General features: G+C 40.7%; 1 protein-coding gene across 5 annotated transcripts in view; it reads left to right on the top strand.

Moving 5' to 3' along the window:
* The window catches only part of fam53b (family with sequence similarity 53 member B), a 207,610-nt gene that overhangs the window by 147,732 nt on the left and 39,435 nt on the right, over window positions 1–20,443 (top strand). For all 5 annotated transcript variants that reach the window (XM_028795259.2, XM_028795257.2, XM_051922863.1 and 2 more), the window contains one exon: window positions 14,652–15,436. In XM_028795259.2, the coding sequence (XP_028651092.1) occupies window positions 14,652–15,436 (785 nt within the window). The remainder of the gene's footprint in view (window positions 1–14,651; window positions 15,437–20,443) is intronic.

Here is a 20,443-nt window from a genome sequence, read left to right as displayed (position 1 = left end):
ACTGATAATCATGACATTGTCTTAGAATCCTTTGATCTAGTCTCACTTTCACAGCTAAAAAGAACTATTGACACCCTTAAACCAGCCCCCAGTTCTCCGGATATTGTACCACCACGTCTCTTAGTGGAAGCCTTTGATGTGTTGGGCCCACCCTTATTAGTCATTATCAATGATTCTATTAGTTCGGGAGTTGTGCCCTCATTTTTTAAACATGCTGCAGTCCATCCCCGTCTAAAAAAGGCAGAATTAGATCCTGTAGTTTTAGCCAATTTTTGTCCAATTTCCCAACTGCCGTTTCTGGCTAAAATTCTAGAAAGAATTATTTATAATCAATTGGTTGATCACCTTAACTTCAATAATTTATTTGAGATCTACCAATCTGGCTTTAGGTGTTATCATAGTGTTGAAACGGCACTCCTGAAAGTGTTCAGCGACATCTCTCTTATTACTGACTCAGGTGATGCGGCAGTCCTTCTCCTCCTTGACCAGTCCGCTGCCTTTGACACCATTGACCATGAAATATTGCTGATGCGGCTTGAACATCTTGTTGGGCTCAAAGGGGCTGCTCTTAACTGGTTCAGGTCATATTTGACTGGTAGACACTTTTCAGTGACTTTTAATTCCTCTTCTTCATCTACTGCTCCTCTTAAATATGGTGTTCCTCAGGGATCAATTTTGGGTCCTATTTTATTCTCTATATACCTCCACCCTATTGGATCTATTTTTAGGACATTTAACATTGCTTTTCACTGCTATGCAGATGATACACAGGTTTATATTCCTGTCTGCAACTCTACAACAGTCTGTCTGAACTAAGATCCTGGATGGCTAATAATTTTCTTGACCTAAATCAAAATAAAACAGAGGTGCTTATAGTAGGTCCATCAGCTAAAGCCCAAATTGGTCTTGGACTTCTCGGCTCTTTCTCTGTCTTTTCCAAACCTCAAGTCCGCAATCTTGGTGTTACCTTTGACAGTAAGTAACCTCTCTTTTGAGAAACAAGTAAATTCTGTAGTCAAGAGTTGCTTTTTCCAACTTTGTCTATTAGGTAAGATAAAGCCTTTTTTATCTTCTAGGGATCTTGAGATAGCTACTCATGTGTTTATTTTTTCTCGCCTCGATTACAGCAACTCGCTGTATTCTGGGATTAACAAATCTCTGATACGCAGGTTACAGTTGGTCCAAAATGCTGCCGCTCGCTTTCTGGTTGGGGCAAGAAAGTATGACTCTGTTTCTCCTATTTTAGCTTCTTTACACTGGCTGCCTGTCAGTTTTTGAATTGATTTTAAAATATTGCTGCTAGTTTTTAAATCTTTACATGGGCTTGCTCCTGCCTATTTATCTGAACTGTGTGTTTTACACCAGCCATCCAGAGTGCTTAGATCTTCTGGTCAGCTGTCTCTGGTTGTCCCTCGTACCAAGTGTATAACCAAGGGGGACAGAGCTTTTGCAGCTGCTGCTCCTCGCCTGTGGAACTCTTTACCTCATCACATCTGTGGGAAGCACAAAGGAGGAGGACTCGCTCTCTATGTTAATACACGGTGGTGTAACTCTGGACATGTTAAAGTCAAAATCTCCACTTGCTGCAGGGACATCGAACTGTTGGCCATAAGTCTGCGTCCCTATTACTTGCCCAGAGAGTTTGGACACGTCATTGTTGTCATCGTGTACATACCTCCTCGGGCGGACGTGGAGATAGCGAGTGACATCATCCATTCTGCTGTTGCTAAGTTACAAACGCAGCACCCCGAGGCACTTGTGCTAATCGCTGGAGACTTTAACCATGTGACGCTGGACAAAACATTACCTGCATTCTCCCAGTATGTGGACTGTAACACCCGGGGAAATAAGACTATTGATTTACTGTATGCAAACGTTAAAGACGCATACAGTGCCACCCCGCTGCCTGCGCTTGGGAAAGGAGATCATAACCTGGTTCTGCTTCAGCCTCACTACAAACCAAAAGTGAGAGTCCTACCTGTAACCAAACGATCATTCAGGAAGTGGACCCCGGAGGCTGAGAATACTCTGAGACAATGTTTTGGAACTACAGACTGGGATATCCTGCAGGGATCACATAGTGAGAACATTGAGGAGGTTGTTGACTGCACTACTGACTACATCAACTTCTGTATGGACACTTTAGTTCCAGTAAGAACAGTACGCTGCTATGCTAACAACAAGCCATGGATTACAAGTGACATCAAGGGCCTTTTGAACCAGAAGAAAAGGGCCTTTAAAGACAGTGATCAGCATGAGCTCAAGCGCGTGCAGAAGGAACTCCGAGTCCAGCTCAGGGCGGCGAAGGAGCAGTACAGGAGAAAGCTGGAGCAGAAGTTGCAGAACAACAGCATGAAGGAAGTGTGGGATGGGATGAAGATCATCACTGGCTGCAGCTCGAAGCAGGGTGCCACCATCGAGAGAGACGTGAAGAGAGCAAACGAAATGAACATCTTCTTTAACAGGTTTGACCACCCTAACCCACTCTCACCTCGGATTACTGCACTCTCTACACATCCTTCTGCTGATACCAACATAGGAGAGACATCCCCACCCACAATTACAGCAGCGCAAGTGAGCAGAGAGCTGAGGAAACTTCGTGCCAGCAAAACAGCAGGTCCAGATGGAGTATCGCCACGACTGCTGAAGGTCTGTGCATCAGAGCTGGGGGGTCCTCTACAGCGCATCTTCAACCTGAGCCTGGAACAGGGGAAAGTCCCGAGGCTTTGGAAAACATCTTGCATCACCCCAGTCCCAAAGGTATCACATCCTGGTGAGCTGAATGACTTCCGGCCTGTCGCTCTAACATCACATGTGATGAAGACCATGGAGCGGCTGCTGCTTCACCACCTGAGGCCACAGGTCCAACACGCCCTCGACCCTCTGCAGTTCGCATACCAGGAGAAGGTGGGAGCGGAAGATGCCATCATCTATATGCTACATCGATCCCTCTCCCACTTGGACAGAGGCAGTGGTGCTGTAAGAATTATGTTTCTAGACTTCTCTAGCGCCTTCAACACCATCCAACCTCTGCTCCTTAGGGACAAGCTGACAGAGATGGGAGTAGAGTCATACCTGGTGGCATGGATCGTGGACTATCTTACAAACAGACCTCAGTATGTGCGTCTCGGGAATTGCAGATCTGACATTGTGGTCAGCAACACAGGAGCGCCGCAGGGGACTGTACTTTCTCCGGTCCTATTCAGCCTATATACATCGGACTTCCAATATAACTCAGAGTCCTGCCACGTGCAAAAGTTTGCTGACGACACTGCTATCGTGGGCTGCATCAGGAGTGGGCAGGAGGAGGAGTATAGAAACCTCATCAAAGACTTTGTTAAATGGTGCGACTTAAACCACCTACAACTGAACACCAGCAAAACCAAGGAACTGGTGGTGGATTTTAGGAGACCCAGGCCCCTCATGGACCCCGTGATCATCAGAGGTGACTGTGTGCAGAGGGTGCAGACCTATAAATACCTAGGAGTGCAGCTGGACGATAAATTAGACTGGACTGCCAATACTGATTCTCTGTGCAAGAAAGGACAGAGCCGCCTGTACTTCCTTAGAAGACTGGCATCCTTCAACATCTGCAGTAAGATGCTGCAGATGTTCTATCAGATGGTTGTGGCGAGTGCCCTCTTCTACGCAGTGGTGTGCTGGGGAGGCAGCATTAAGAAGAAGGATGCCTCACGCCTGGACAAACTGGTGAGGAAGGCAGGCTCTATTGTTGGCATAGAGCTGGACGGTCTGACATCCGTAGCAGAGCAACGGGCACTCAGCAGGCTCCTATCAATTATGGAGAATCCACTACATCCATTAAACAGTGTCATCTCCAGACAGAGGAGCAGTTTCAGTGACAGACTGCTGTCACTGTCCTGCTCCACTGACAGACTGAGAAGATCATTCCTCCCCCAAACTATGCGACTCTTCAATTCCACCAGAGGGGGTAAACGTTGAACATTATTCAAGTTATTGTCTGTTTTTTTATCTGCATTTTTTTTTTTTTTTTATTACTCTTTAATTTAATATTTTTGCTGCTGGAATATGTGAATTTCCCCCTGGGATTAATAAAGTATCTATCTATCTATCTATCTATCTATCTATCTATCTATCTATCTATCTATCTATCTATCTATCTATCTATCTATCTATCTATCTATCTATCTATCGGAGTCGTCTACAATTGAACTGTTCAAAACAAGATTAAAGACTCATTTCTATTCACTTGCATTCCATGACCTTCAGTGATACTGATGGTTTCCTCTTTGTGATTATATAACATTACTTCTATTTTTTATGTATATAACATTACTTCTATTTATTATGTATTTTATTTTATGTTCATATATTTTATTTCTATTTGTTTTATGTTAATTATTTTGTTTTTCTTTTATTCTATTATTGTAAAGCACTTTGGCCACAGCATTACTATGTTGTTTTAAATATGCTATATAAATAAATTGACATTGACATTAGTAGCTTTTGTAGCGGCACACTGCTCATCCGTTTGTTGTGCACGTTGTGTACGTCTGGTCACATTAGCAAGTCTACGTTCCTCGTCAGTCATATGACTTTGTTTCCTACGCATCCTTTCCGCAGCTGCTGCTGTTGTGGCTGCGTTGCGATTGTCACTCATTTTTGATCTGAGGTCGGCTAAAATTTAAACAATAACCATTGTCAATACCCAGCCGTCATTACTCATGCTTCTAACTTGTTTTGAGTCAAGGTATTGACGTGAACACCATACATACGGATGCTATCAAATTACTCATGTGACCCTATATTAGCTTGTGTGACTCTCTGGCTTTAGTCCCCCTGTTGAATTTATTGACTTGTTGTTCAGGTGATATTGTATCTAGTTACTCTATGTTATGGAATGTCTATGATATGAAGTTTATTAAGTATTTTCTAGGTAATGGACAGGACCCACCCTGCGGTGGGCTGGATCCCTGCACCAGGGTTTGTTTCCTGCCTTGCACCCTGTGTTGGCTGGGATTGGCTCCAGCAGACCCCCGTGACCCTGTAGTTAGGATATTGCGGGTTGGATAATGGATGGATGGATGGACAGAACCTCACCACTTGTCACTGATGTTATTGTTATAATTTCATACAGGATGATTGATTATATTTTTGTAGATCTGACATGTAATTGTGGATTGTTTGAAACTATGGTAATGTAAGTGAAGAAATTTCCTTGCCTTATAAAGGGGTGTTGTAGTCTCCCTCACTTTGAAAAAATCGAATGCCACCTAATGTAAAGAAATGCTTAACTAGTTTGAAATGACTTGAAATTGGCTGGACCCATGCCAGTTCAGACAGGCGATACAAAGTTCATTCTGTGGAACTTTCATAACTTTTCAGCAGTTTTGCTAAAATGTTAATAAACCGATGATGTACATTTGCCAAAAGCTGAGTAATTTCCATCAACAACGAAGACACTTTTATTTAGAATCCTTTTATGCTGTAAAATTAAATTTTTAAGCTGAAGAAGAGAGAGAAGAAAGGTTGAGAGCATGTGCTGATAGCGCGTTGCCGCACCCACCACACAATGAACCACCTGGATTGTTATCCGAGTGCAGCAGGTGACACCTCAACAGCACACTGGAACAGTGTGAGGTTTTTTACAGTGGCGGGAGTGCCAATCTTGCCACCAACCCCCAAGTTTTCCCTGTAAGGAGAAGGTTAATCCTCAACTCCCTAAATTAAGTAGCTGAATGCCCAAAGAGCAGTTGTCTTGGTGTTATTATTACGCTTTAATTCATATGTTTTTCAAGCAGAAATATTGCAATTAATTGAGGAGGCTGTATATGCAAATAACTTCAGATATGCATGAAAAGCAGAAGCAAATGAAATGTTATACTGGTGCAGTGTAAATTAAAGTAGTGTATATTTATTTTATATGAAAATGTTTTAATTGCAAAGTAACTGAGATACCAGTTCTATATGTGGGATACTGGCTTTTTTAATATAATTTTTAAAATGGAATTATAAATCATTATAAAAGAAATATTAATTTGGCATTAAACTACAGAAACTACAGAAACCGCCCATGGTGTAATGTTTATGCAGGTCAGTGTCTCATCTTTGTTCTCAGGTACAGCTATATCATTTCAATGTTCAAAGCAACAAGAACATATGTCATTTTTGGAACTTGTGTAGTATAGCAGGTAATGCATGGTTAAAAACATTATTAGTTATATTGGTGTGTATCCTCATACATGGTTATAAGCCTGGTGATTTAGAGAATTACATTGAGCATAAGTCAACTATACCTACTCTGATAAACTGACCCTGCTCTTTTTTAGTAAACATGACAAAGTAGCCTCTAATAGCAAAGTGGTGGTCGACTGTAAACAGGTATTTTGAGGGTATAAAGGGAATTTAGGAATTGATACTAATTGTTCCTTCCATTAATGCTAAATGACCCAACATAGAAATCAGTGCTGAACAGTTTGCATGATGTGTAATGCAGGAGAAAATTTCTCAAGACTTTACTCTATGTTGATCTATTCTATTATCCCCATATTTCATGCAACCCCAGCAAGATAGATTTTATGAACTGATGGTACACAGGCACAGTCTTAATTTTATTTACATAGATCAGAGGCTGTTAAACTTGTTTGTGGATCAAAGTAACAAAACTGGTACCATACTAGGACCCAAGAAGACTGTAATTATCACTGCAGCAGAACCATAGTTCTTGCACAAATATAAAAAAAAGAAAAGGTTAGAAAGCCAACATTGTTATAAACTGTTCAAAATCTATTCCCTGTTTTAAATGATAATTATTAAGGTGTACCACTGCCAACTATAATGCTTAGTATAAGATTTAACAGACCTGAGAAATATTTTTTATGACGGGCATGGCATGAGGATATTATTTTTGAAAGGATAGTATGAATGGTCACATATCTTAGGTACTTGAATTTTGACATTGGAGAGTTGCATGTTTCTCCTTTTAGACATCTAGGATATATTGAGTTAGACAAGGAATAAAGTAGTCAAAATTAATTCATCTGTGCAGTTTATTTATCTTCTGTTAAATAATCTTTTTTTAATAACATTTTTCACATGAGCTTTACCATTCATATTAACAGTTTTCTAAATAAGTTTGCAAATTGCTTAGAGCATCCCAGTTTTAATAATTCAATGGCAGTATGCACTATTTGTATTATATATTGGTAATAGGATGAATAATTTGACAAGCAATCTTGTCTGAAATGTTTAATGTTACCAACTAATAATATGTTGAATACAGTTGGCTCCACTCTACATCCTGTTTCACTCTTTTTGGTACTTTTCAGTGCTCCAACAAACATGTACACACTATCAGCTGATTTGAAATTTATCAAACCACTTTATAATAGTGTTATGAGAAACAGTTCTTCCTTACTAAGTCACATTAAAATTAATAGGAAATGTTTTTTTGCACCTTTGTTAAAGATTTAGATTGAGTGGATACTGTAACATAGAATATGCAGTGAGGCACCAGCCAGTTGTCCATTGCCACTGTAACTGCATTTAGCATGTACCACCACACTATTGATCCTCCTCAATGCCCTGCAAATCATTACATCCTTGTGCTGCACCCTTTTATTTTCATTTCAACATTTCAAATTAGCGCCATAGTCTCTTTACCTCATATGCTTGTCTTTGTCATTACCTCCTCTCTCCTCTTCATATAGGAGTCTTTGCTGTCAGACATCTCAGTTTGATTATTTCATAGGTTGTGAGAAGGATGTTGGTGCCATAGGGAATATTACTTGTATTCTTACCATAGAAATGAATGCTGTCTGTGATGCATCATTGGTTTTGTTTATAGGCTTCGTCTCAGATCACATACTACTTTGATAAATAGTATGCCAAAAAAGGGCAGTATACCATTTGACACAGACTTTGTGTTTTGACAGATTTGGTTAGTCTTATTAAACAGTCATCTGGCAACTTATCACAAATTCGCATGTGACCAATTGTTTAAGAAACAATGATATAGTGGAATGCACACCAGCAAAATAGCTGTTTTGCAAAGTGTGTTTTTGATGCTGTAATTGGGTTATAAAATAGTGTTGCATATCCCGCTACTATACGTATAATGTATATGAGGTTTTAGTATAATTACTTTCTAAAGTGGTGAACTAGATAAAGCAAAATCTTCTCCTGAAGTGCTTTATGGTTATGTGCTCATATATGCGGATATGTGATTGAATACTGACAATTTTCTTTACAGACAAGGGCTTTGCATGAGTATAGGTTGCCTAGGGTGTTTCAACAAAAAATGTTAAGTTTCAATACATAGCAGAATCTGTTGCAAAATAAAATCATTGCTTTCCTGGGTAGAGTCTTGATTGTGATGAGCATGTCAGTGTCAAAAGTTAAATGAAAGCAAATGAGCAGAATTCAAGAATGGAGTGATGCTTCTCGGTTATAGGCTGTGGAATGGATTGAGGAATAAAATTTAATCTCCTCTTTCACTTTTGGTAGCTTAGTTTAAATCACTTAACTTGTTTATATTCCTATTTAACAAAGTAAAAACAGTGGTGCATGTAACATTTTGAAATGCTAATTGTAAAGTACAGTTCTAAATAAAGTAAAATTATTAAAGTAATTCCTTTGTTTCCTAAATTGTACAGTAGTTTTTACAAACTTACAAAAATACCTTACTTTTCTGTGTAAATTCATACAATATACGACCTTTTTAAAATCAATATGCTGCCATTTGCCTTTTTTAAATTGGCCTCTCAAATATAGGCTTCATTGATTATGGAAAAAACACATTAGATCTGATTTTTAGAAAGTGACACTTCTGTATTTTGTTAACAACATATTAATTTGTTTTCGGCTTTATTTTGTAATATTTACATCCTAAAACTGATTTAAAGAGACATGCTTTTCAAGTAAATATTGTTTGGTTTTGTTTTTTTTCTTAGAAGGAATGCTGGTTCATTGATCTATGTTCTGACTTATTTCATTGCATTGTAATGAATTTGAGGGATGTATCTTGAAGCACTGGGCATAAGACAAAAGCCAAGTTATTTACTTTGTCGCACACACTCTTCCACAGGATCACTTTAGAGTCTTACACAGTTGACTCAACCTGTAGCTGTTGGGGATGTAAGAGGAAACCAGATAACCTGAAGGAAAAACCCCTAAAAAGGGGAGAACACACAAAGTCCATGCAGTCCATTTTTAACCCCATCTCCTTGGGCTAGGAAGCAAGAGCTGTAGTCACTAATTCTAAATATAATTTTTTGTGGTGGGCGGCACGGTGGCGCAGTGGGTAGCGCTGCTGCCTCGCAGTTGGAAGACCTGGGGATCTGGGTTCGCTTCCCGGGTCCTCCCTGCGTGGAGTTTGCATGTTCTCCCCGTGTCTGCGTGGGTTTCCTCCGGGCGCTCCGGTTTTCTCCCACAGTCCAAAGACATGCAGGTTAGGTGGATTGGCGATTCTAAATTGGCCCTAGTGTGTGCTTGGTGTGTGGGTGTGTTTGTGTGTGTCCTGCGGTGGGTTGGCACCCTGCCCGAGATTAGTTCCTGCCTTGTGCCCTGTGTTGGCTGGGATTGGCTCCAGCAGACCCCCGTGACCCTGTGTTCGGATTCAACGGGTTGGAAAATGGATGGATGGATGGATTTTTTGTGGTGTATGAATTTTTTTAATTAAATTTCTGTTTCCTTGACATCTTTTGCCAAACCAAAGTACCAAACTTTTAATTTTGTGATAGACGATTAAGTGGCTGTGTAAGAAACAAATTCTCTTAAGTGAGAGTGGCTGGTCTTCACTCTTTATGCAGCCTAGATTTTTCAAATCAAACTGGCATCATCTATGAAAGATGCCCACTTCTCATGCAGCTGATTGGTGGTGAATTGATTAACTGTAGATCCTGCCAAAGATACTAGGCAATAAGACCAGAAGAGGACCAGTAGCTGTTTTGCTGTGCTTTCACAGGAATTGAAAAAAGCACTCCAGAGAGCACTGAGCTATTTTTCAATCCTGTCTCGTGTGTTTTAGAGACATTCCTCTGTGTTTCTCAGCAAAGCAGATCTCTGAGTCTGTAGGCTCCCTGCCACTAGGCAGGAGAAGCTATTTTCAGTTCTTTTGTCTGCTGACCTGACCTCTGTCTCCATTTGTTATGAAACCAAATATAGATTTGAAAGCAGTAGCTCAGCTGGCTTCTCTGTTTTCCTAAATGCTGGGCCTAAAGCACACCCATGGGTTTAATGTGATGCAGTCGTTATTTGTTTGATTAAGTCTGGAAGTAAGAGAAGACATAATTCTCTAGTTACTACCAAGTTACCTACTGTTTTCTTCGATTGTTCTTGTGAACTGCTGAAGGCTTCTAGTAGTTGCTTTTAGTTTAAATGATGTGACTTTATGCAACATTTACTATATAACACAGTGGTCATTTTATTTGTCTTGGGCTGCACAAATGTTTTTTTTCAAAGCCATGAGTTACTATTCTAAGTTTCATAAGCTCACACATACAATGTATGCAGTTTGACTATTTAGTAATGATATACAGTACCAAATCATCTTTAGAGTCTGAAGAGAATTTTACCTACACTATTGAGAGCTACCCAGTATCTATATTACTAAACAACAGTTTAATTTATGCACGGATGGCGGATGCACCGCATGCGCACTGCGCCGCAGCGCCCCAGAGTCAAACCCAACAGCTTCCCAGAGTGTCAGTAGGAGGCGCCCAAACAACACAACCTGTAAACTAAACTTGCTCTAATCCACTGTGCCAGCAGTCGGTGTCAGCAGAGGCAAAGGAGTCACGGCTACAAATGGAAAGAGCTCAACGATGTGTAATACAAAACTGAGCCCGTAGTTCCCAGAGTTAGTGCGTGGCGCCCAAACACCACAACCTGTAAACTACACCTGCTCTAATCCACTGTGCCAGCAGTCAGTGTGTGTAAGTTAGAGTATGCTTCCTAACAGTAAACGACTTCTACCTAACGACACAGCCACAGAACAACAAAGACGAGACCGCATGGATAAAAACAATACACGAAGGCTCCTACGACGCGCTTCAGACACACCAGAAGCAAAGACGTCACGGCTCCACAATGAAAGAGCTCAACTAACGGAAATACAAAAACGAGCCCATATGGATAAACACAATAAACGAACGCGCCCTCAACGCGCTTATGACACAGCACAGGCAAAGGAGTCACGGCTCCAAATGGAAGGAGCTCAACGATTAGTAATACAAACACGAGCCCGTTTATTTAATTAAATGAAAACTTTACCATGGCTACGACCTGTAAACTAAACCTGAGATAAAGCGTGCACCAAAGGTTGTACAGCCGCCCGAACTCGACCGCCCTCACCACCGCATATACCACGTTCGTTTAGTAATGTAGCCCTCCATGCCCGGATTCGCCGCCATGGTCACTTCAGCACGCGAATCCGCCGCCGTCAGCAAACGACTTCTCGCTGACGACACAGCCATAGAACAACAAAAAAGAGACTGCATGGATAAAAACAATAAACAAAGGTGCCTACAACGCGCTTCTTAAACACCAGAAGCAAAGACGTCATGGCTCCACAACGAAAGAGCTCAACTAACGGAAATACAAAACGAGCTCGTATGGATAAACACAATGAACGAATGCGCCCACAACGCGCTTATGACACAGCAGAGGCAAAGGAGTCACGACTCCAAATGGAAGGAGCTCAACGATTAATAATACAAACACGAGCCCGTTTATTTAATTAAATGAAAACTTTACCATGGCTACGACCTGTAAACTAAACCTGAGGTAAAGCGTGCACGCCAGGTTGTACAGCCGCCCGAACGCGACTGCCCACACCACCGCATATACCACGTTTGTTTAGTAATGTAGCCCTCCATGCCCGGATCCGCCGCCATGGTCACTTCAGCACGCGAATCCGCCACCGTCAGCAAACGACTTCTCGCTGATGACACAGCCATAGAAAAACAAAAAAGAGACTGCATGGATAAAAACAATAAACAAAGGCGCCTACAACACGCTTCTGAAACGCCAGAACCAGATGAGTCACAGCTCGAAAAAGAAACCGCTTTAGTACAAGTATGTTTATTTAATTAAATGAACTTTCCCAGGACGCACCCACCCTCCATGATATTTCATCCCTCCAAGTATCGGAGGGAACAGAAAGTGATTGCCATTCTTGGATTTGCGATTCTTTTGAGAATCGCGGGCTTGCTGGTTTCTTCCAAGCTTCAGCTTTACTTTATGAAAAACCTGAAACCTTAACCCAACTCCTAAAATTGTATTTGTTCTCAGACTGAGATTTCTGATAGCGATATCAATTTGGCAAGTGGGCCACTGATCAGCTGGTTTATTTGATTAGTGTCCAGAGCCAGAAAATATGCAGTGAGCAAACATGCAAGAAAATAAATGGTTTAAATGACTACTAGCCATTCTGCCTGACACAGCTCACCATTTCCTGTTTTCTTAGTGTTTCAAAAACAATATCCAGTTGAGTTTTGAGCATTCTGGGTTTGGTGATTTTTTTTTTTTTTTTTTTTTAGCCAACCATAAGCTATTCCATGTGTTTAGAATTCTCAATGTGAAGAAAATACAGTACTTTGCAACTTTCACATGAAATTTGCCCTTGTCTAGATTTCATTTTCTATCCTATGAGCTTGCTGAAGAAGTCATTTTAAAATAACAGCTGGAATCTCCCTTGTGTATTCCTGACATCATTTTAAATACATCTTTTCTCTTCCTAGTCTCTACTTGCTTTGGCTCATTCAGTCTCGTCATAGGAATCCACAACCTTTTGTCTGGTAGCTCTTCTCTGGAATTACTCTGATATTGCTACCATATGACATTCTTCTAATAAAAGAGATTGAACCTGTAGACAGGAGTGCACATATGGTTTTACATTCAGATTATACTCTGACATATATGTATCATCCGCACTTAGCTGTGTGTGGTTGTCTTCCTGTCTACATCAATCATAGTCATATATGCCATAAGAGGAACTTTTCAGTTTTATTTTTGCTAGTCATTCATTACCTGCATCCTGTTACGTATCATTGTGATCTGACACATGAGCTGTACTTGTTTGTTGCCATCATAAGAGTGAAAAAAGAAAACTGGCAGAATCTGCACTATCCTGACATAGGAATTATGACAAACAGTTTGGCCTAGAGGCTATAGCTTTGGATTTTAAACCACAAGGCTGCCAATTCAGTCCTCACCTCTGACTTGTTTTATCAGCCTAGTAAGCCACTTAACCTGCCTGTACTCCAATTGTTTAATGATTTGTGCAGTAATTATAGACATTTCTATAAAGAGAAGGATATTGTCATTTATTCTGACCAGTAGGACTTGGCAGTGTGAAATGGCTGTTTAAAGCTTATTATTTCAAACAATTTTGAAAGTAATCATATCAGAAAACAGAGTTAAATTTGATAAAAAGTCACATGTGAAGGTCTACTTTAACAACTACACTGTGAGGTAATTCATGTTCCAACATTGCCAACAAAAACTGTCTTTATTGTTTTTATTTTCCAGTTTTTTCAGGATTATGTTGCCATATGTACCAAGTACAATGGAAAAAAGCATTAAATCCATAAGTGTTATTACAGCAATAAATGAATAAAGGACAGCACAAAATGTGCAATAAAGTAATGCAGTACACTCTAATTAACAGCAGTACATTAATTCAGCAGTAGCATTCTGAGCTACTCTCTTTCACCTCCACAGTGTTGTCCCAGGGTCCAGTGATATAAAACCTGAGGACAGTTAATAAAATTCAGGAATGCTCATGATGTATAATTCTTTTTTGAAGGCCACAATGAGATTTTCTGCTCATGTTTATGCCAGGTGCTGCTGCAAGTGAACAAGATTTAGGAGTGCTATCATATTCAAATCAAAATACAACATGCTCCAGCTGTATTGCTATACATGTTCAAACTCCACTGTGCAGATCATATTTTTTCAAACCCACTTTCAAGGCTAGTTGATCATGGCTGAGTACCCTATGAAATGCCAAGATGCACACACCTTTTGATCATTTAGAATGCAACAGCAATAATGTAGATACATTGGAACACGATAAGATTTGATGACTTGTATCAAAATAGCAAGTTGGTATCTGATAACATTTACAATATAAACATGATGGAGCTGCTGCTTTTTGATTTACAGGCCATCTCATGATCCACTACTTCTGTTCACTAGGACTTGGATTTTTGTTTTTAGCAATAGGCTTGGAACAGCAGGTGATTACTTAATAGACAAAAATTAATCCTCAAGCAAACACAAATTAATTTTTTTCTTGCCCCCTTACCATGTTGGCTGCCATCTTTTATTCAGTTGTTTCAAATAGTTGTGTCGATTGTATGTGTAGTTTAGTGAAAATGATTTTGAGTGTCCTTCTTTGTTTTAAAGGTTTATAGTTTTGATGTATAATTGTCAGCTGAAGAGGTGAATAATGCCCTGCCAGTTGCATTGTCCATAAACAACATGCAGAGACCATGTTGTTTGCAAAATTACTTTTTTTTTTTGGATTTGCATATTGAAACAGGAAACATGTAACACTGTGTTATGAGCAATTAAACCCAAACTGAGGTTAGGTTTAATTTTTGCTCATGAACTCAGTAGCTTTAAAACCATTCTCTCAAGATTGTTTTGTTTTTTTGTTCTATTAACAGACAGTGAGGCATGGGGAGAGCTGAGTCGGAGGTGTCCCTTCCAGTCAGAGCCACCAGGAGCCAGCCTGGATTCTTTGTGGGATGCCATGCCAGTCACCTGTCAGGAGGATTCAGCTTGGTCACGGGAGACTGGTCCATGCTCATTATCCAGCTTAATCCAGGACCTGAGCTTGAGTGATGCCAAGGGGAGCCAGACAACTGCACCGCCTAGTAAGCGGCAGTGCCGTTCACTTTCCCTCTCTGAAGAACTGAATTCTTGTCGCACAGCATGGCGGCCAATAGGCTCACGCATCTGGACTCCTGTGGAGAAGCGCCGTTGTCATAGTGGTGGTAGTGTACAACGCTGCTCCAATGGCTTCTCAGGCATCACTATGCAGCGAAGTTCCAGCTTTAGCCTACCTGCACGCTCCAACACTTTCCCTGGCACTTTTCCTCGTGTGTGTGACCAGGTCTGCATCCCACAAGGCTTTGGGAGCCAGACTTTTCAGGGTTTTCAGGAGTCATCCACCATCACTGGCTCTGGAGCAGAAAGAGAAGAGCTAGAGCCTCCGAGATCCCTCTCCTTGTCTCATGAGCAGATCTCCACCTCGGATTATCAGAGTCCTTCTGCTAGGAGTACTCCAGACTCCACTCCAGAACTGGAACGCCGCGTGAGATCGGGAGGGCTCTCTAGGAGTCGCTCCCAGCCTTGTGTACTCAATGATAAAAAGATTGGAATGAAACGCCGTAGGCCAGAGGAAGTCTTGGAGCAGAGACCATCCCTTGACCTTGCTAAGATGACACAAGTAAGTACTGGAAAGCTGATTCTAAATGGCCCTTACCACTCTAACAAAAAATTTTGCTTCATGAATTGCTTTTGAAACATATATTATACTGATTTGTTTGTTTGAGTTTTGTTCTTTTATAATGTTTTCAAATGGGAGAGTAAAGTTGATTAAGTTTACTGTCACTGTTAATGCAATTTTTTAAAAATTATTTCCATGTCTGGAAAGATAATTTAATCTTTGGTTCCTTTCTAATAAGGATCACAAGAAAAACATTAAAAAGTGTTCTATGCCTTTCATTAATTACACATTTTGAAGGCCGTCAAAGCAACCCAGCTTTTATGTGGCCTAAGATTAACACAGAGGAAACAGATGTTCAGCCTTATCACTGCATTAAAATAGGCCAAGTTATCTATTTGAATTTAAAAGCTGTTACTGGGAGAGCATGTTCTCACTTTGCTGCACAGGAAAATTCTGCCTGCAAGTTGAGGTCCCTGCAGACTTGGCTTGCACAGAAATCCTTGTTCACTTTCTGAATAAATAAAAGTGAATGGTCCTGCAGACACATTTTGTTCTAGCATACTTACTAACAAGATATGGTTGCTCAGTCTCTGTTACCAAAATGTTTTTCTCTTAATAGCATTTGTCAGCATCTGCTATTTCAGTTCATCTGTTTACAGTGGTGAGAGAAAATCGGGAATCATTTAGAGCTACCTTAATTCATCTATTAATGCTCCAAAATATAATCTGATCTACAAATAATTCCCAGTAATAAAATACATCTGTGATATTTCTTGTAAATAGCACATACAAATAAATACTTTTAATGTATTTTTATATTACACCTATTGAATTAGCACGCATTGTCTTTGTTGTAAAAATTATTAAAAAATACATTGTTTCATTTGGATTAGCCCAATATTGTAAAAAGTCATTTGCTTTAGCTGTTATTTGCTTGAAGGTTTATTATTGCTACTACTCTTTGATCCCCACATTTGATTATACTTCACAATTATATCCTGACATTCAAGTAAAATTCCCTAGTGAAGTTTAAAAAGAGTGCAACCCATTTTAATACTTCTGCTACTACACTTCACTGTCTGAATGAGGATTATTTAATTGTGCAGTGTTTCATTTTCACCAAACTCTCTGTATGTCTTACTTGATTGTCATTTTGCCTGCAGAATATTTATCCAATAGCCTTCTCACTCAATCAGGTGGAGTGTGCCAAAAGGAGAAATGTCTGTTTTCAGAGCAGTGGCTTCTCCTATGGTATCCTGACATTCAGTAGTCCAAAAAAAGTGTGCATATCCGTAGTCCTTACCCTGGGATTCTACACAATTCCCAGGATTATTGTACACCCCACAATGAAGAAAGTTTAATTGAAAGAGTTTTTATTTTGTTTATACATTATCAGCTTGACTGTGAATTTCTGAAAACCAAAGGTTATAGAAATATATTTTTAGCCTGGTTTCCTGACGGTTTAGTCAAATTTTTCTGAGATCTTAAGAAATCTATTTTGATTGATTCACTTATTACAATTGCATATGTGGCTCACACCTTTACCAAAGTCAACTGCCATTTATATTATGGTAGGATATGTAACAACAACAACATTTATTTATATAGCACATTTTCATACAAACGATGTAGCTCGAAGTACTTTACATGATGAAGAAAGAGAAAAAAGACAAAATAAATAATAAAAATTAAGGAACACTAATTAATTAACATAGAATAAAAGTAAGGTCCGATTTGGGGTGGGCTCGTAGGGCAGTTTTATACATAATTTACATTACATTTCTATTATTATTATTAAGAAGTTCGCATATGTTTGCAACCCAAGATTTTTCTACTTCTTTTGCATATATGCATTGCATTTGTCATTCCAACAGATTACACATCACAAACATTAACACTATTAACGTTTTTTCGTTTCTATAGGAGGGTGACAATGAGTTAAATTCCAATGGATGTTTTTCAAGTGTTGACAAGCAATAAGCAAAAGGTATCACTGAAAACCACAGAAAACAAAAACAGCAAAAAAAAAAAAAAACAGTACGAGGAAAGTTCAAAAAGAGAATTTTTTTTTTACATTGTTTCTGTTTGGGGATTGCTGTGCAAATGTGCACAACTGAGCTGCGACCACAGATCTAACTGCTCTGTGGATGATTCGTTCAAGCATTTCAAGGTCACTTCATTGTAATGAAAGTATCTGCTGAATGTTCTTCGTAGTAACGAGATTTCTATAGACTCGTGTCATATGGGGAAACTGTCGGGACCATAAAAATACTTTGTTGTAATACTCTCTCACCTTGGTCTCTCTCCTCTCTCTGCGCCGCTGCAAAGCCCCGCCCGCCAAGCGTTCTAAAAAAGTCTGAGTCTCTGTTGCCAGCAGTTCTCTCACTGCCCGGCTGTCAGACGGCTGCGACCTGGTAGTGGGGCGCGGACCGGGGGTTGGGGACCCCTGCTCTAGGTCACATAATGAATCGGAGGTGGGAATTGAACCAGCTGTCTTGTGCCGAGAGTAGTGACTTATCCGCTAAATCACACTTAAATAAACTTTTTCAATGAAGGCCATTATTACGTACCAAGAAAACAAATGTTTCTGTCTGCTTTCCATTTTCATTAGGTATTTATTTAACACAATTATGTACAGTATATCTGTAAGTATGATAACCAGGTCTCATTTACTGTAAAATTAACATAGGAATACGAGTAATTCTAATTCTTTGCAGTTGACAGACTTTCTTCTACTGCGCATCAATAAATCCAGCCATGTCTAGACCCGTGTCCTTGTGTATAAATTCTAAATACAAACAATTGTGCAAAATGTATGTGCCTGCACCTTTTCATTAAATTGGCAGCACATGAATTTTGGGTTTGCTTTTGGCGTTACATAAGCATCCAAACGGTCATAGGTCAGGTTGGGGAGCATGCACTGGTACATTGCATTGCCACACCCACCACATGACGAAACTTCTCAGGATCCTAGTTAGCTACCCCCCAAGCAGACACATGCTTCAGTCCCATCCTCTGGAAATGACCATCTGTCTGCCTCAGCCAGGTGTTAAGTGCGCATCCCCTTGACTTAATCCAGCTACTTGGGTCTTCAACAATGAGGATCCTGTGAGCCGGATCACCCTTGGGGAATTGCACCGCGTGGCTGTAGCGGCTTTACAGACACTACCTCACAATGCAGGTAATGTGATTCTGTGAGCAACCACTCAATTTTGACACAGAGTCAAACCAGTGGTACCCAAGGATTCTCTGAAGAGATACAGTACCAAAAGAGTCCAGTCTTCGTCTCAGGTTCCTGGATAATGAACATGTTTTGCAACCATATAGCAAAACAGGAAGCACCAGGACTCTAAAGACTTGGACCTTTGTCCTTTTGCAAAGATATTGGGAGCTCCATGCACCCATTTCCAGCGACTTCAAGACCCTCCCATGCACTCCCAATCCATCTACTGACTTTATAGGAAGAGTCAACAGAGACATGAACATTGCTACTAAGGTAAGTAACTTCTTGACATGAACATTGCTACTAATGTAAGTAACTTCTTAACATGGTTGATACTCTCTCCGCAGACAGACATACTGCTGATGGCTATGCCCAAGAGGTCATTAAAGGTCTGGTTTCTATCTAGAACACTCGCGAGTCCGGAAACTCAGACTTCTCACTCAGTCTTTCGAAAGCCCCATTCACAGCCTCCATTGATTCCACCAAGATCATAGCATTGCCGGCAAATTCAAGATCAATGGATCCTTCTTCACCAACAGATGCCCCACAGCCACTGGACCTCGCCACCCTGCCCAACACCCAATCCATGCAAGCATGGAACAGGGTAGGAGCAAGAACACATCTCTGACGAACCCCAAAATCACCTGGGAAAAATGCAGAGGTTCTGCCTCCACTCTGCACAGCACTCACAGTACCAGTCTACAGGCTGACATGAAATTCAGCAACTTCGGGGGGGATCCCGCAAAGTCTCATGATGTCATATTGAGGATGACTGTAGCAGGGACTTTACCCGGCACCGAGAGCAGGGTTGTCCCCCTGCGTTTACCTCAATGCAGTCAATCACTCTATCATTTCCAGATAGGGACGGCAAGCCTTGTTTTCCAGTCAGTTGGGATGACGCCCGTCTCCCAAATGGAAGCAAAGATTCCTTGCAATGCCAAGAGGACTGCCTTGCCACCAGTCTGGAGAAGTTCACCCTGGATACCACAGATCCCTAAAATCTTCACTACCCTCAGCTGGTTTACCACCTGTTTAATCTCAGCGAGACTGGGTAGTTCACAATTAATTGGAGGATCAGCCTCAAGAACCGTTGACCCAGAGATGTCCAACATCCTAGCAGGAGGATCATCTTTAAACAGCTGCTCAACATAGCCAGCCCAGTTCGTCTTAACTGCAGAGTCATCTGTAAAGCCCGTTTCATCACCCGCCCTTACTGTGACTCACTGAGGAACAGATTTGGATGTGCATAATGCTTTGATTCCTCTGTAAGCAGGACGTGGGTCGCTAGACCATAAATGGTGTGTCACATGCTCACAGATTCCTCTAACAAATGCCTCCTTATCTGCCCTCGGAGCCCTCAAAGCCATCCTTCTCAATTCTCAGTACAGACCAGAGTTCCCATCTAGCCATTTGCTGCAACTCCTCTCAGTAATATCTAGGGTGTCCTGCAAGATGAAATTGCTCCTTCTGGGAATATCAGCAACACCAACACAATCCTCAGCAAACTTCAGGGTCTTGTCACACAAGGTCTCCCACATCACATTAGGATTGGCAGTCACACCCAAGTCTGTAAATTCCTCATACAAACTGTGTGCAGTTTTGTTAGAAATGGACTAATCTTGGAGTCTGGCCAAGTCCAGCCTCATTCCCCTAGTAGATGGTAGCCTACTAGACCTAAGCTGGGTCTTCAGAGTAGCAAAAAGTCTTTGGTCAGAATACACAAATTGGGTACTCCTATAGACTCTTCAGTTCTGTAGGAGTCTCCACATCTGCTCACAAGGATT

The sequence above is a fragment of the Erpetoichthys calabaricus genome, chromosome 2 (assembly GCF_900747795.2).
Source record: "Erpetoichthys calabaricus chromosome 2, fErpCal1.3, whole genome shotgun sequence".
Taxonomy (NCBI): domain Eukaryota; kingdom Metazoa; phylum Chordata; class Cladistia; order Polypteriformes; family Polypteridae; genus Erpetoichthys; species Erpetoichthys calabaricus.
This window is presented reverse-complemented; position numbering and strand designations above follow the sequence as displayed.